The following is a 17,269-nucleotide window of genomic DNA, read 5'->3' as shown; positions in this document are numbered from 1 at the left end:
AAATAAAAGTCGTAGTTAAAATTTTGTACAGAATTTAGTTGCAAGAATCAGAACATAAAATTTCCGTTCACGAATACATAAGCCGTTGTTCCTTAATTAAGTCAACAAAATAGGTGTATCCTGTTTCAGATTAGACGTAATTTTACAATTTACGAAGTAACTTTAAAGTATAATGCATTGGAATAACATATATTCAATTTTAAACAAAATTAATTAATATTTTCCGACATTTTATCATTTTGAATTTACGATTCAAAATTTGAATTTACGATCGATCTTTTATGAAATAATGGTTCATATTTTTTGATAACAAGAAGTAGCGCCTAACCTATAAACAACAAAATGTTTTTGTGGAAAACCTTATTTTGTTTCAATTTTTAGTTTATTATTAATCGTTTTCAGTCGACTTAAACAATTATTGTTCGAAAATAAACCAGTAGAACGTATCAATAAAATTAGTTGCATTTCAGAATAATTGAATATAAAAATTTTTGAAAAATTGTTAGAGAAATTACATAAAACACATTATCAATTTACTTCCAAATTTATGTTACTTTTCTGCAAATTTTCAACGAAATATAATGCAGCTACCTTAAGTTTTACTCGCATTGATTTTCCTCGGACTTTTTGAAATCCGATACAAATTAGATCGAGAATTTATTTTACGTCACTTCGCAAAAGTATAAATTAAGAAAGCGGCCAGGTTCGTTTTTGTGTCAAGAAAAAAGTTCAATTTAATGAAAAATTTAGGCATGTATACCCGTGACCTGCTTCCCCTATTCGGGAATAATTTAATTTCGTTTAAACGGGGCTAATGTTGCGCGTGTATGATGATATTAATGTTCAGAGCTTTTCGTGGACGTGAAATTGGGAAATAAAAGACTTGCCCGAATACAAGGGTAATTAAATGCTTTTGCAGAGCACGCAGGAGAATGAATTCATGTTTGATATAAAAAATTGGGAATCTTGATAGATATAATAAAACAATTTTGGTTGGTTGCAGTAGTCAAAAAAAAGAGAGAGAGATTTAATAATTGTATTTTCTCAGAGACAACAATAATGGAAAAATGATAAAACTGTCAAAAATGTCATAGAATAAGCATCCATTATATATATATATATAGAGAGAGAAGATGGGGTAGAGCACTTTCGTCAGTTATCCCCGAGTGTCTGTCTATTGGAAAGAACGAATTTTTTTGGTTCTCTCCAATCAATTATAGCCTTTTTGAGGTGATAAATATACAATTTCATTAGAAAAAAGCAAGATATACGAAAATGCCACTAACATTAAAAAGACGAATTAGTGACAGGTTCAATGTATAATAGAGTCAAAGGTGTGATTACATTTAGATGTAAAAGCATTGTGATGTTACAATTGTACAGAATTTCATTTTTTAGAGTGCAGGTGACATTTTGATTACTTGTTGACTTTAGTTTGGCGTGTACAGAGTTATATTTAGTTCAGCATATTATCTGTAAAACTAAGATCAAAACTGTGTACTGTGTGTGATCTAGTGCGATATATATATACGGCTAAAATAGCGATATGAATTAACAAGTTTTTACTTTTATACGAATTCAAGCGCGAAGCTTTTTATTTCGAAACGTCTTTTTCCGACTTTCAAAACATTTCATCCTACGTTCAATCACTATTTTATAGCTGATTTCCGATTTTATTAATTTGAACTGCTCCAAGTCATACGTCAATCGTCATCTTTTCTCGCGTAATATACCACAATAAATCTATATGATTTTAGTAGTACTTTCGGCGCACCAGAAGTGTGTGTACCAATATCGAGGTAACTAATTTTGTTCGCCTACTTTACATCAAGTTGTGTAAAGGAACTGATTACTATGGGCAGGGGGTATATTCACTTGGCTAACACAGACAGTCCCCGAACTCGTAATAGAACTAAAATAAGGAAAATCGGAATAAAATTATGGCCGAACCCTAACCTCGTACACACACTACGAGAGTACCGTACTTACAGTGGTCGTCCGTACATTTGAAGAAATGAATTTCCTTTACTTTTCAGTGAGGGCGCATGACCTTAATTTGAGTATATTAAAACATTGCATTCATAGAGCCTTAGAATTGATGAGTGAAAATTTGAGGGTGTAAACCATTGAGTATAATATCACTATATTTATAAATAATATGAGTATTCACCAATCTCCATATTTGAAAACTTTAATTTTATTTTTCTAGACTTACAAGTTGTTAACCAATGCGCATTCTACGATAAAATATTTAACCCTACTTATATGTGTAACAGCAAGCAATCCAACAAGGGAAACTAGTGGCACCACAAAATTAAATTTAGCCGCGACTTCTTATTATTCAGTAAAACGAATCGATTTATTTTCACACAGATTTACCTCGTGATTTGTAAGTGACGCCTCATTATAAATATAATTCAATTACTGTCAACTCAGCTTTCACTGACTTATCAAAAACAAGCAAAGCTCAGATACACGGATACAAAAATCAAAAGTGTCCATCCCGTAAAATAAGTGTTCTAATGAATTGAAATAAAATAGCAACATTTTGGGTGAAAAATAGTTAAATAGGGACTCAATGTTAATTCAAAAATAAAAGTAATGGCATTTTAGAAGGCATCAAACATCTTGCAGTAAAGCGAATTTCAAATCTGTCGGCAGTCGAGAAAAAGAGCGATTTTACATAACAACGACAACAACAACCTTCTGTCTCTATGCTATAAACTGGTTTACTATTCAGGCGATATTCGTTATAATGTTGTGGAGCCTCACGGTTCAACTGAGCCTACCGGTACTTAATTTGTTAAACGCTAGTTCAAGTAATAAGCTTGGGTTGAGAGAGTCTTAAATTTGTTATTTACAGCACCAGCATGGTGACATTATATACATTCCTAACAACTCAGCACTACCGCGTTCTCAAATTCTTCTAGAAAGAAATGTTTCTTAGCCTACCAACGATAAACAGTATCTGAATCAATCGCTCAATTATTGAATAATTTTTTTACTTTCTTGCGTTTTATATCCATTTTTCTTTTTCCAAATTGCACAAAAAATAATACATGCTACATACATACTACATGAACTCAAATTACCTTTCAAAAACGCTAACGTGGTTTATAAAATAAATATAAAGCGAAGATACGACAATTGGTTCCTGATAATCTATGACTAATACTATTAATATCTTACTATACCAGATGAGCGAGTCTTTACTGGAAAGCGATCAATTCGCTCTACGGGATCAAGTTTTTGTCGTTTTAGGTAACCTCGCTGGATGCCCTGCGGGCAGCGTAACTGTAATATTACAATATCTATCACTGACACCTCAAGCGCTTTCCAATTGCTAAGAAGACATTGCACATTAACAAATTAACGATGTTTAAAAAAAGTGTCAGATTTGTAGCGTTTTCTATTCACAAATATAGAAATAGATTTCTAAAATTTTTGTAAAATATATTTTTGTATATTTAAAATTTTAAGCCCGCGCGTTTGTGAAGTGATTAACATTTATAATAAGTGATCGAATCACTGGGTCATGCTTGGAACACACTTTTAAAGTACGCTATATCAATTAATAACCATACTCGATAATGTATATTATTTGATTTCGCTGGAGTCTGCCGGGATTCTCAAATAGCTTGTAATGAGTGTGACCGCGGCATTATATAATAGTGAAGTATATCATTCAATTCTGCTCAAATCGAACGAAATTCCCCCAAATGTCCACATTATCCTTTGTTTGATTCCCTCACGATTAGTGGGCGATAAATATAAATATGTCTATAATTAAACCAAAAATACGCATAGAAAAATGAATTATGTACAATGGAATATATACCAAATCATATTTTAGATCGTAACAACAGCAATTATTTTATTTTAATTGAATTTACCTCTAACATATTTTAAAGTTGCCTAATAACGAAGGACATTCACAGAATAACCATGGGACAGTTGGTTTCTTCTATCGGAAAGGGGTCATTTTGACATACAAAAGGTCATTCGAAAACAAAGTTTGAATATTTCGATGAATTTCAACAAATATGACGTAATAAGTTTTTGGTCATACCAATGAAAATAAAATGTCTGAGTGGGCCACGAAATGAGTACATAAAGTTTATGATAATCAAACGAAGCTTGTAGCTTTGAGATTCTTTTGTTGGCGCGGATACTTGATTTACTATTCTCATGGGATTTTTTATTTTATTTTTTTTAACAGTAATTGATCCAATTAACCACAAAACTCGGCGTGTAATTTTGATATCATGTCTGACTTATTTTTTGTGTTTTCAGGTTAATTAAGACTTGACTCATGCTACTCAAATCAAAACACAAAAAATATATATGTTTTCAAATCACGTTAATAAGTTTTGTGTTTCACATACAGCTTCAAATCTGGCATCCGTCGTACTGCACTATAAAAGGTTCATTAACAAATACCAAGATCGTCGTTTGAGCTTCTCCGCATCGGGAAAAGCTTGTTCGGATAAGGAAAAATCGATAGTTCCTGTCTTACGATGTATAACTAGATTATCGCTAAGTGTTTCCGAGTGAGACCTCTCGCCCCATGTCGAAATATGTCTTCTCAGATGGGCTGATCCCACTAATTCTTGTTTTTATAAGTTATATGAAGTAAAGGGGATTGAGGTTATGCAAATTTGTTATTGATTCAGAGTTTAATGCATTTTACAAGACGAGCGGAAACTTTGATTTGCGTCCTGTTTTGAGTCACCTGTTGTTTATTTGTCTGTCTGTTTGTTTGTGTCGCATAATATTTATAGAATCAGTTGAGTTCATGGATTGTAAATTGTCACATTTATTCTTAAAATTGGCTGAGCATAAAACTCAGTTTGTAAATAAACATTCAATGGAGTTGAATATGGATTATTACCCGCAATATATTCTAGCGATATTTCCAGTGGTCTAATTAAATACTTTGCTCGAACAATTTGAGTCAAAAAGGCCGCGGTACTCGAACGGAAATTCGGAACTCGAACACCCGAGTGAGATGACGCCACTCGAATCTTACCCGAATCGTGCATCTCGGCTGCCTCTGGACCATTCAACTAGCATCAGTTCAAGTCAGAACGTTAGCGGGATGATACATGTTGAGATATTTTTGTGGTTTATTTTTTTTCCTTTTCTTCTTTGCTCTTTTGTCGTCGATCGTAGCTCTATAGGAAAGTAGTGATAGAGGGGGTGATAAGACGAAAACAGTGAGAACAACTATCGAGTTGAAAATGGAAAAAAGAAATTGTTGCGAAATACGATATTGGTGTTCGAGTGTCTGATCTCGCCTCAATGTATAGCATGGCGAGGAGAAGTCTACCATTTACACGTTTTTGGAAAATATGGAAATGATAAAGAAAGCTAATGTTGCGCAGCGAGTGACAGCAATTATTGTTGTTCAGAAGCACGTTTTATTAATATTTTGGGTATTTTGGAATGCGTAAGAACGCATCAAAATAATTACCATTGTTTCTTATGGTACGAAAAATTTCGGTCTCAAACAAATCGGTAGTCGAACACGAACGAAATATGTTCGACTACCGAAATATAAATGTATATAGTATATTATGGAAAAGGTGGTAATGTATCTAGCATGTTGAGGACTGTCATAGCGACTTAGGCTATAGGTTCGGTGTTTAATACTCTGTACGCCACTTAATTCAAGATGTGAAATGAGTACCTTGGAACCGAAAAGGGATATTATTGTAATAGAAAGAATAGTAGTGGGCAGTGGCTACTGGTCTAAAGCCTTGTGTCGAGAAGTGTGAATGATCTCAAGAGGCGAACATGGCGTGTTCTAGGACCTAGGTAATGAATGCAAATGACACGACGTTAATGCATTTTAACAGATATTTTATTTGTTTATGCGACAAAAAAATTCAGTAATTTCACTGTCATTTAAGGACAATTCCAATTTTTATTCAAAATGAATAATCAATCCTACTGTAAATATATTTTTCTCAAAGCTGAGCTCCAAAATGAAATGATCTTGGACGACACGCCTCGTCTGGGGAAATAGGTGTACAGATCACAAGATCAGAATAAAAATGACAGCAAAATACTAGTAAAATTGGAGTTTCTATTATAATTTTATTGGCTTTTCATTCCACTAAATGAATCGCAATTTCCCAAGTGACCCATAATTATATATATTTATTTTGTGTCCTTAAATATTTTATGCGGGTTAATTAAATGACATACTATGCGCCAAATTAGGAGTGGACTAAAAAATAAGATCAATTTGATTCAAGCGTGGGCCATAGTTATGAACTGTTATATGTTCCCTCGTGATGATGTAGTAAATATTTTTGCTTTCGCAATCCGGGAGTAAAGGGTTTGCAACAACGCGGCATCTTAGTTAATATCGTTAAAGTTAGTGGGAGTATGAAAAAATAATTTTTTTTTTCAACTAAGTAAGATAAAGAATGAAGATAATAAGTTATTTATAATTCAACTGAAGAAAAATATAGATTAATTAAGTTTGAACGAGACGGGGGAAGCTTTGGTAAATAAGATCGAGAAAACTGATATTTAAGACTGATTTAAATGTGCCAGATTCTAATTAAATAAATAATATATTATAGACAGAAAATTATCGTTTAGCATGCTGGGTTCAGGCCGCAATAAAAATAGTTATCTCGAAAAATTAGTCCGAGATTTTAGTTGTTAAAGACAAGGTCTTTTAACTATATACTAAGTATATACAGGTCAACAAATTTTGATGATATATACTGCTTGACTTCGTTACGCGCTCAAAGCTTCAAAGATAGTTTAATCGTGATTTTGCATTTAATAAAAAGGTGATAAATAAGAGAGGCCCCCAACAACTCGACTCTGTTTATAAATATACAATGGATGTTCGTTCAAAAAAAGAATCCGAGACCTACTTGCAACTCTGTACAGAACGGGTCATTTTTTGTGTCGAGCGCCGTGTCAGATCAATTCTTTTGTTTAAAGTCAATATTAACAGTATTTTTTTGTTCAATAATTTTACCTCCAGATTGGAAAATTCTCACTAAATCACATTCAAGCGTGTTTAGTTTCCATTGCCTTTCACTCATGTTAAACAATGCCGTATATGTATAGTTTCTGATATTATTAATATGATCGTCAGCGCGTGTAATGGCTTCCGCTGTTTAAGGTTGTTTATGACGTTAAGTGAATTGTTTTGCGGCTTTGACGGTCGATTTTCCACCAATATCGACCAGCCGGCACCCGATGTGGGCACTGGAGAATAAACCTCAAGGACATGACGTTTAAATCCCAAATCATTAAAAAGTCGCCAGTCTGTCAGAAAATATTCTTTTAAATCCGGTCGTACCCTTTATGTCGATTCAATCAGTACTGTTCAAACCCTTTGAGAATTCTTAGAATACGGTTTTAAATCTTTTTACATTGCCAATTTACAATACTCTGAAAGTAAGCCTTGTCGGGGTTTGTTGAACGTACATATAAATTATATTTAATTTACATCGGCTAATTGATTTTTCGTGTACACACTCAAATGGTATTCCGACTATTGAATGAGCAACACACTGCAGGTAGACGTGTTTCTCATATGCAGTGTATATGTAAACCTTTGTGTTGCAAAAAGAATAGTAAATTCCGCAGTAATTTTAATGTTAATCGAATTTGAACAGACTAATTTTATTCAAACTGCTTATGAAGAACATTGTTACGGGCCTTCGTTTAAAAAATCACATCAAAATATTGTACTGAAGGTTAGGTTCTTTCATTAGGGGTCAGTAAAGATGAAAAATTTTCTTACTCGACTGACTTACCATTCTGACAATACAATAGCAGTTAAAGCAATATTTAAATATTTATTTTTTTACAAAATTCATGGTTTGGTTTGTGAAACTTGCGCGCTTAAAATATCTGCATTATATCACACCATATTAACTTCGCTCCTGTATTTGCGCTGCATGTCAGCTTTCATTACCAACAACACACAAGCTGCGTTTCTCTTCATGCCTGTTATTGAATATTTTTATCAAATCCATTCTAATCTATGATAAACCTTCCATGACGCCTAACGTTGTTACGATATACATTGTTGCCCCCACAACATTTCATTATTTCGAAACAAGTTTTTGCAAATAAAAAGTTCTTTGCGTACCAGCTGGTAGACTGGCGTGACACTATTGACATGAATACCAAAGGCAGATTTAATGTTATTTAATTGATTAAATTGATCAAGTTTAAGTCTGGAATCGGTATAGATGTTGAACATAGTATGCAGTTCGTTTCGAATTTTTTTAAAATTGTTAAAAATCACTATATGTGAGTATAGAAAATTTTACGATTCCAAGCAATTCAAATACCGTACTTTGGTACTAGCTCCCGCGGCTTCAAAATAATAATAAAAAAAACTCAAGGTTTGCAAGTTTGCTTAAGTTCTAGCCGAAATTTTCAATTCCGACTAACGACTTTTCACAGAACTGAAATTTGTACTCTGGCATCGAAAAATTCAGAGCGTACAATTCGGTGTCATGATTAAAAGTATCATTTAATGGAACAATTTTCCTATTTGGGATATGAAAAACTCGTCATGTAAATACAAAGTGAAGAATTTTGAGCGCAGGTGGTGTATCTGACAATCTCTTTAAAGAAAAAAGTGAAATACAGTTATATTCAAACGATGATATTGTCATTAGGGAATTTCACTGTGACATCATAGCAAAGTATGTTGAACAAAGATAAAATAGGAATGAATGATTAAAAAGAATAGCTTGATGGGCGCTTCCCCCATTGTCTTATATAACGCACGGAAATAACAAACCAGAATTCGACATATAATCTCTTAATGTAATCTCATTAATATATTCATAACTTGAATGATTGGATCAAAGTTGAAGGAAAATTAATTGTAACTTAATATATCCGAGTTGAACTTACAGATTATTGTAGTATCAGTCGGGTATGGGGTATTGATAAAGAATAGTTTTAAGCACTATTTAAATCCAACTCATACATGGGCATAATAATAAACTAATCCAAAACGTACTTCCAAATATTAAATAATTACTTCGAAATACCAGTTAAAATTGTGGTACTTTTTACCTGTACACACTTTTCTATCAATGAATAAAACTAAGCCTCTACTTTGCATTCGATATGCTTTTAGAATGGATAACTGTGCCAATGCCACACAGGCCTCGAAGGTATCCGTATCGTTAGTTAATTCGCTGGAAAGCTCCGGCTTTGAGTCGGGAAAGCTTCGTAGTCAGCGACTCAAAAATCCATTGGGACATAGCAACATACTGGAGTACAACACCTTGACATTACAAACGAAAAAACAACGACCAATGTCGTCTCTTTCACCTTTGGGATTTACTTTTACAAACGAAGAAAATATGGGCTGTAGCAAGATGGATCAAAAAGTCGGAGAAAATTACGTAGCCAAGAGCAAAGACGATTTTTCATTGAAAGAAGGTATTATATTATTTGATGTCGTCTTCTAGCGAGTCTTTTTTCCTTTTCTTTTGTTGACTATTTTTTTTCAGTATGTGTGTGTGTGTGTGTTGGGGTGTTAATGGAAGGGTTTTTCGAATCTTTCTACCTAACTCGATATACCGAAGCAAAATCGGGGTAAATTGTTGGAAACTGGGGTATATGGCCTGGCACCATTCGATTCAACGTCTCTCCCAGGAATAAGAAACATAACATGATTGTATGTTAGAATATTACATTAGATGCATACTAATTTTATTGTCGTCATCCCGTAAAATACAAGACGAGACACTAGCCATACTTGATGTCACCACATCCAGCATATATATATCATCAACAAATACGTAATAAAATATGATGAAATATATGTTACCACATCAAAATACAACGTGTCGCTGTAAGAATGGTATTGTTTGTTATTTTGATTTCAAAGTTTCTTTTTATATTCAATTTTTTCTATAAGTATGATTTTGCCATTATTTATAATTCGAGTAATATTTTTTGGTAATACCTTAAAATAGATTGATAATATATTCGGATCTTTTGTACAAAACCAAAACAAACACCCCCACCAACTCGCAATTCAATATTTTAAATCATTCCTGACCGCAAGTGCATGAGTGGCGGGAGCTTTGTACAAAATAACCACATGTTTTTCCAATAAAATAAACAATATTTATTCTCTCACACGAATGTGCTCGAGAAAGAAAATAAATTGACTTTCTTGAAATGTACTTTGAAGGGCCCTTGAAGGAATTGATGCTTACACAGTTACGTCTGCTCAGTAGTAAGACAATACAGTGAAAGTTGTTGAGGTGAAAACTAGCATGTATTAGCGAAAGACGTGTAGAATTTTGTAGCTTATGCATACGCGGGGAAAAGTCGTACATATTGGAAACAGAGATGGACTTGTTAAATAAACTGATGCTGATCTTGTGCTAATTCTGCAATTCCCATGTCACCTGGCACCGAAATAATTAGTCTATTTTGGTTGTCGGGTAATGGAGACTTGAAATCATTTTAATTGAGTTGGAGTAGTAGTTTGATTCTGAATTCCGAAAGAGCATCACTGATCAATGGAAATAACAGAAACAAAACTAGAGATAAGTCCACTTATAAGTTCCATTGCAGTGAGTCAGTAAAATTCACGCGTGCAATGTAGTGAGACACAATTTTCGAAGCAACACAATTTTCATAAGATGTCAACCATAGATAAGTTAAATTTGGTGAATCCTGTTATGTATATAGCCCACAGAATGCCAGTGCTTTCATTCAGTTTATTTTTTGCATCACTATCTCAACTTTATTTGAGTTCCCAACACTCGCTTGTAGCAAAATTGCGCGACCGTACTTTATAATAAGCTTATTATGTAGTCTAATTTATTGAAATGTTCCCACTTTTATAACGGATGCTAATACTGTAACAAGAAAGTTCCTAGTCAACAATATTGTATAGTGCTTAAGCCTAAGTTGTAGAAACGTTCCGACTTGTTATCTTTTCTATGTTAGTAAAATAGTTTTGCTGGCTACTTTCTGTTCTGAAAATAGCTGATATTTGCACGCTAATATCTTTTGGTGTATTTTCCATATATAGCACACAAGTAAACATCATCTTTTTAAGTATCATATTTATAGTTATTGTCTTTGTAATGTTTGCAAAATATAAATGAGAAAATGCTATTATTCAGATTTGAAAATTCCTTAAATTTACATTATGTTATCATATGTCATAGTATGTTGAACGTAATATATAAACTGTTGTGAGTTGTTCGTCATCGAGGACATCGATTCGTAAATTTTTAATCCGTAGAAAACACGATTCTGAAATTTAAAATTACATGATACTCTTATCCGATCGATAAAAAAATTCACATGCTTGCTCAAACTCTGATCTTCCAATAAACAATTTCAGAAGACGTTTGATTAGCTATTAGATTTCTTGTGGGATTCGAATAGCTGATATTTTTATATTTTATCACTCCGACTGTCACATAAAAATTAGATTAGACTCAAAATGAAATCAATATACAGTTCCGAACTTGTTAAAAATAGGGTGACTCAAAAACAGAATACATAAATTTTTTTATTACTTCTACGAAAATGAAGAAAATTTACTTCACACTTGACTTTCTGTGTTGTGTATGATTGTACCCGAAAGTTTCAGTTATCTAGCGCTTTGCACAGAAGTTATGTTCTTTGTAGTTCTCTCTAAGTAATTGACAGCAAACGTTATAAATAAGAGAAATGATTGGATCTTACCTTTAATAGTGCAAATAAATAAATGTAACAATAATAAATTGCAAGAAATATAAATAATACTTTAATATAAATTTACAAAATAACAAACTAAATTGACATGGCGACATACATGTAAAGTTTTTATATAGATTCGTTACTACAATTATTTTGCTGTTCTTCGAACAGTATTTGCCAAATTGGCTGGAATCCCTAACGTATTTTTTAATGTTAAGAACATGCATCGATTTTACTCGGCTTAAAACGACGTCTAAATGAGGTAAAGATTACAGACTGTAGATGTCTCGATTTATTTATCACACCGTATTGACTTAATTCAACTTTTTCTTCAGTTTCGTTGGAATTCATTATTTGAATGTAATCAAAGATAAATCTTGTTTCTTGTACCTGATCCAATTCCGAGAATCACATAAATGGTAGTATTCAAATAGCTTCGTGATACTGATGTCCAATATTGAAAAAGTTGTGAAAGCTATCTATCATTTTTTCTCTTTTTTATATGTAGTGGCTCAACATAAACATCGTGAGAAACACGGACGAGAAGAGATCCGCGCACCCGGATTTCACGGCGACAGTCAAATTTCAGGATCTTCCTTCTACGACATGTGGTTGAGTTCCGGACATGGAAGAGATTGTTACTCCGATTCAGACGCAGAAACGAATCATATTACGGATAATAATAAACTGAAATCTCTTGCCTACCAAAATAAGATAGGTAAAAATATGGATAAAACTGAAGATGAAAACGACTTCAAAGATAGTGGAATTAGTCCAGGTATTGAAGTTATAGGTGAAAACATGTACGATGCAGAAAAATGTAAAGAAAGCGATGCTGAAGATTGTAAAAGTTGTCAAATTCCTGGAGATGTGTATGCAGGACCGTCTAAATTGAGCGTTAAAAATGAGAAAAAAACGCACAATTTTCGCACAAGAGTTAGGAGAATACAGAATCTTTTATCTATACCCAATCGTATGGGTTATCTTCAGCATCCAATCAAAACATCGTTAGCGATTGTGGATCGTGATGGACCTGGTGAAAGAAGCGTTGCACTGGAAAATCCCATGGCAAGACCACTCGAATCAGAAAAGAGAAAACAAACTAACAGCGAACAACTCGAATCTTTTCCAGAAGATTCTCTGAAGTCTGAAGAAAGCTTAAATTGGGCCACAAACTCAGGAGATATTGATAAAACAACTCAAATTTCTCATGTTTTCCAATCCGACGCAAACACCTCAACTAAATTGGATACTACTTCTCTGAGTAGTAATTTTATAAGACGACAAAATAAAGAAGAAGCTATAAGTGTGCCACAGGTGAGTGTACGGTAATTCAGTATTTTTTTGTATTTGTTCAAAATTGTGCATGCAAACATTGTAGCGTAAGTTTTAAAAATGTACAACTCACCAGAAATAGCATCAACCGACTTACCAAATTCGTAAATTAGTGTGGTCGGAGCAACCAATTAAATCTCGGTATTTGTCTCGGGAACAAAAAATGTTGCACGCGCGCTATATATATAATAATTGCAATGATAGCATAAGGTAAAAATTGAGGAGGTCAAATTGTAAACTCAACTATATTGTGCTTATGTATTCTCGGGAAACTGCAAATTAAACGGGTGTTAAAAAAATCCTGGTACTTTATAGAAGGGTGAGTCCTCAATATGAAGGATAGATCTAGGAACTTTCATAACAAAAACGAACAGATGAAAAAATTCTCAGAATTTCAAATGAGGGGTGAAAAGTAAATCATCTTCAAATGTCGAGGTCAACGTTATTTGGTTATGGAAAATTGTTATTAAAAGCTTCCAATTTTCTTCGTAATCGTTTATTTTAAAATTTCCTCTTATTTCGTCCTTCATAACTTTTCTGAAACCGACTTGTATTCATAGTTAATGATCTTGTAATTTTCTGTATTCTGCCATCAGAGATTGGTTAGTATACAAACGCAGTTCCTTCAAATACTATTGGTAATATGATTGATTGTTTAATATTAAGAAGCACTACATGACTGCGATTAATAATTCAACAAATTTCTACAGCTAAGAATAAAAAACCATCATGTCACATAGAATCTAGAACTAATTTTCGTGCCTTTTAATAATTACCTATAGTTGCCTACAAACGATGTAAAGAATGGACAACAGATAGAAATACAAACAATTGAATATTTCAAATAATAGAACGTTTGTTTTCATTCATCAATTTACCGTTAGTCTTTTTAAGATTTTTGTTTTCGTATTATGCCACTATTTCTCAGGTTTTGTTGCGTTTTTTCCGTTTTTGGTTCACTTGCCATCGCACCTCTGATTAACCTGCCCGGGTTCGCTGGTTCAAGTCCCGTGGGAGGTTGATTATGTGTGAGAAGATTGCTGGACTTCACAGCGTCGCTGGTCGGTTACGGTCTCCTCCACCAAAACAACTAAACCCATACCCTACATGGAGTGGTAACCGGACGAAAGGTTGTGGTACGCCATATTATTAGGCCGTCTGAACGGCTTCCCTCTCCCTCCGGATAAATATCCAAATCCTATCCTATAAAAAATGCGCCGGGTATGTATTACTCCACTAATCAAATGGGAAATGAATTGCATTGAAATTCATCCAGTGTAAGTGAACATGAATTTGCAAATATGTGCCCCGAATCCCACTAGTTATTAACTGTCATTCTATCATGAATCTATACCACTGCAATCCGGAATCGACAAGTTTTATGGTTGAGGTTAAAAGCGCCATTTTTAATAACCTGGAAATAGGACGGTAACATTAGTTTGCCAGTATATCGATAATTTGATCTTCTTTTTTGAAGAAAATCCAGTTTTTCAGAATTTGTATTTGTTGTGTTGTGTTTTCAAATCTAGGAAAAGCTGAAATATTATACATAAACACATGTATACGCGCCAGTAATGTTATAGAAAATATCCTTTAAAAATATTTCCACGAAGGATAGTTTTGGATATGAATTTACATTTCATTTGACATTACCTATGCGAGGGTGCATTGATCAATTTGATCATACTTTGCATAATGGACAGCGTTACGTGTACAGTTTTAACGAAATTGTGTTAGTATGCTATTTTCAAAATGTCAATGTCAATTAATGTGATGCTACAGACTCAAGTAATAAAGTTAACAAAATGCAAATTAGCCAATTAACTTCTAAAACTGCCAAATGTAGTCACAATAATATGCTTGATATGCAAGTTCAACTACAAATCAGTTCTAGCTTGACGCATTTAATCATGATAAAAACTGAATTCTATTACTTATAAACATACAATAAAGAGACGTTTCTTCGCGGTTCCGTCTTGCAAATAAATGCTCTTTTGACTAATTATAAATTGCTGTCAAAAGCATACATTTGTGTTGCATACTTTACTGGCATTTTATCGACGATGTACACCCGTGGCAAAACGTGTCCATTCAAATATGCTCGAAAATTTGTATCATTGATGTGAAAATGTAGTTTGTCACTTCCCTATTTAACATCAACATTCCAATTCTCTATTGTTTACGTCACAATCAACGTTGAACTGTTTTTATCTAGATTTTCGATCGTAATTCTGGCTTGAACGATATCAATGTTGTTTTACATCTTTTTAGTATTGATCGTGACATTATGTCAATCGTATAATGGACTCCCTAAATTCGGATGTTTTTCCTGGCCAAATGTCAACACGTCGAAGTTCAAAATCTCTATATATAATTTTCGGTGACCGTACATTTGAACCCACGTACATTTGAACCCATGTGTATATCCACGGGTTCAATCTATATGCGGGTGCTTAAACCCATGGGTTAGGGTTAGTATGGGTTTAACTATCCGTGAAACAAAAAAAATTCCATAGGTGCAATACCATACAGGTGCAATTGTCATGGGTTCAAATGTACGTGGGTTCAAATGTAATGGAACCATAATTTTCTGGTATCACACCCCAAAAACAAAGACTTGGGTAGTCGATTATAGGCTGCTGCCAGTTTGAGAAATATGGGCTAGTCTTTTCAAAACGATACCTGCTTTATTTGGACATAAGCGAAAAAATGTAGACATAATGGCTATGGTATGCTACAAGCAGTCTCATTATGAGCAGATACAATGCGCGCGGGCATATTCCAATATACTGAACGAAAACACCATCAGTCTTGGCCGAATTGGAAATTTAAATTCGATATCATTTATATACTTTATCGCAGGACAATCGCATTGGTTTACACGACGACTGTGTGCCGAGATCTACAAAAATCGATGACCGATGTGAACCTCATTTGAACAAATCCGCGACAAAGCGTCAGCAGACAGATGAATTACCATTAGCTATTTCAACAGACGACGATATCTGGCTAAAAACACAAAGCTTAAAAAACCTGGAGGCAGATACCATTGATTTAACCGGCGGATTAACAGATGACAAATTGGTTATGGTAGATACTGAAAGAGGAAATCACGCAAGTGGCATTATAACCGAAGAAAATAATAATTATCCTGTTGATGGATGTGCTCACACGAAACCAGCTAACGGTAAATATTCAGCTAATTATTTTTCGTAGTAGATTTAAGTGTATTGGTTCCCAGGCGGGAAAGAGGTCCCTGGGAGGTAATTTATTTGTTTTGAGGAGTGAAGTTTTACTTTGTATATACGTTTGGTATTAGTTATATTCTCTCTCTTTTTATTAATATTGTAAATCATATTTATGACCTCAAGGAACAAAAGCGAAATTTTTATTCTTGGCATGCTTACAGTGGTTCCAACCTATGGAATTGAGCCTAGTCTGCAGAAAACAAATAGGCTTGGGACTTCTGTTAAATGGCATACATTGGTAATTTAAAGTTGATAGACGTTTGCTCAGTTCACTATTTCGCAGTTAGTGATATAATATACAAAAGTCACATTTTGTTTAAAAGCTTGCAATGATTGGAATTCGTACTTATCAAAACTGGGATTTGTTTGGATGGATTAAGACAAAATATTATCTCTCTTTTACAAGTATGATTTTCCCCAGTAAGCAATTTGTCTTGAATCAATGCGATTAAATTAAGTCTACCGATTTAAACTACCAAGTCTAAATGAAGCTGGCTAATATACCAGTTTAAATCAAATCAATTTTGAATCCTTGATAGGAAGTCTTGCAAAAATATGTATTGAACCCCAGTCAGTTTTTCAATTTTTCAAATTCATTTCATTTGGCTAGTCAAGTCATTACTCAATTTGATGTTTGGTGTGCATTATTTATTATTTGTGTCTAGTTTTATTAAATCCCAATAATAGCTTTTGGAAATATTTCGCAGTTATATAAAACCCCCACCCCAAAGTCTCATTCACTGTAATCCTTGTTTTGAGATATATAATTTGTTTTATAACTGAGTACAGTTAACCGACAAGTTGCAACCCAAATAAAACTGGCATACGCTCAGGCGAGCATATTACTGTCAAGGAAAATTTTGCTTAATAGGGCTTATGCATCCTTTCGACATGAGGTACATTAATAAACTGCGCAATTCAAAGCATAAATAATTTATTTCCATTTTTCATTAATAAGATTTATATCTTAC

The 17,269-nt window shown here is 33.6% G+C and overlaps 1 protein-coding gene across 1 annotated transcript in view; it reads left to right on the top strand.

Annotated features, from left to right (window-relative positions):
• Positions 1-9,157: 9,157 nt before the first annotated feature.
• Positions 9,158-17,269, top strand: part of LOC120330964 (uncharacterized) — a 43,897-nt gene continuing 35,785 nt past the window's right edge. Inside the window, exons 1-3 of the mRNA XM_039397961.2 lie at positions 9,158-9,444; positions 12,224-13,032; positions 15,913-16,237. Of these exons, the coding sequence (XP_039253895.2) occupies positions 9,318-9,444; positions 12,224-13,032; positions 15,913-16,237 (1,261 nt within the window). The 5' untranslated portion in view covers positions 9,158-9,317. The remainder of the gene's footprint in view (positions 9,445-12,223; positions 13,033-15,912; positions 16,238-17,269) is intronic.

This window comes from Styela clava, chromosome 6 (genome assembly GCF_964204865.1).
Source record: "Styela clava chromosome 6, kaStyClav1.hap1.2, whole genome shotgun sequence".
Classification (NCBI taxonomy): Eukaryota; Metazoa; Chordata; class Ascidiacea; order Stolidobranchia; family Styelidae; genus Styela; species Styela clava.
Note: the sequence above shows the minus strand (reverse complement) of the source record. Positions and strands in the feature narration are given on the sequence as shown.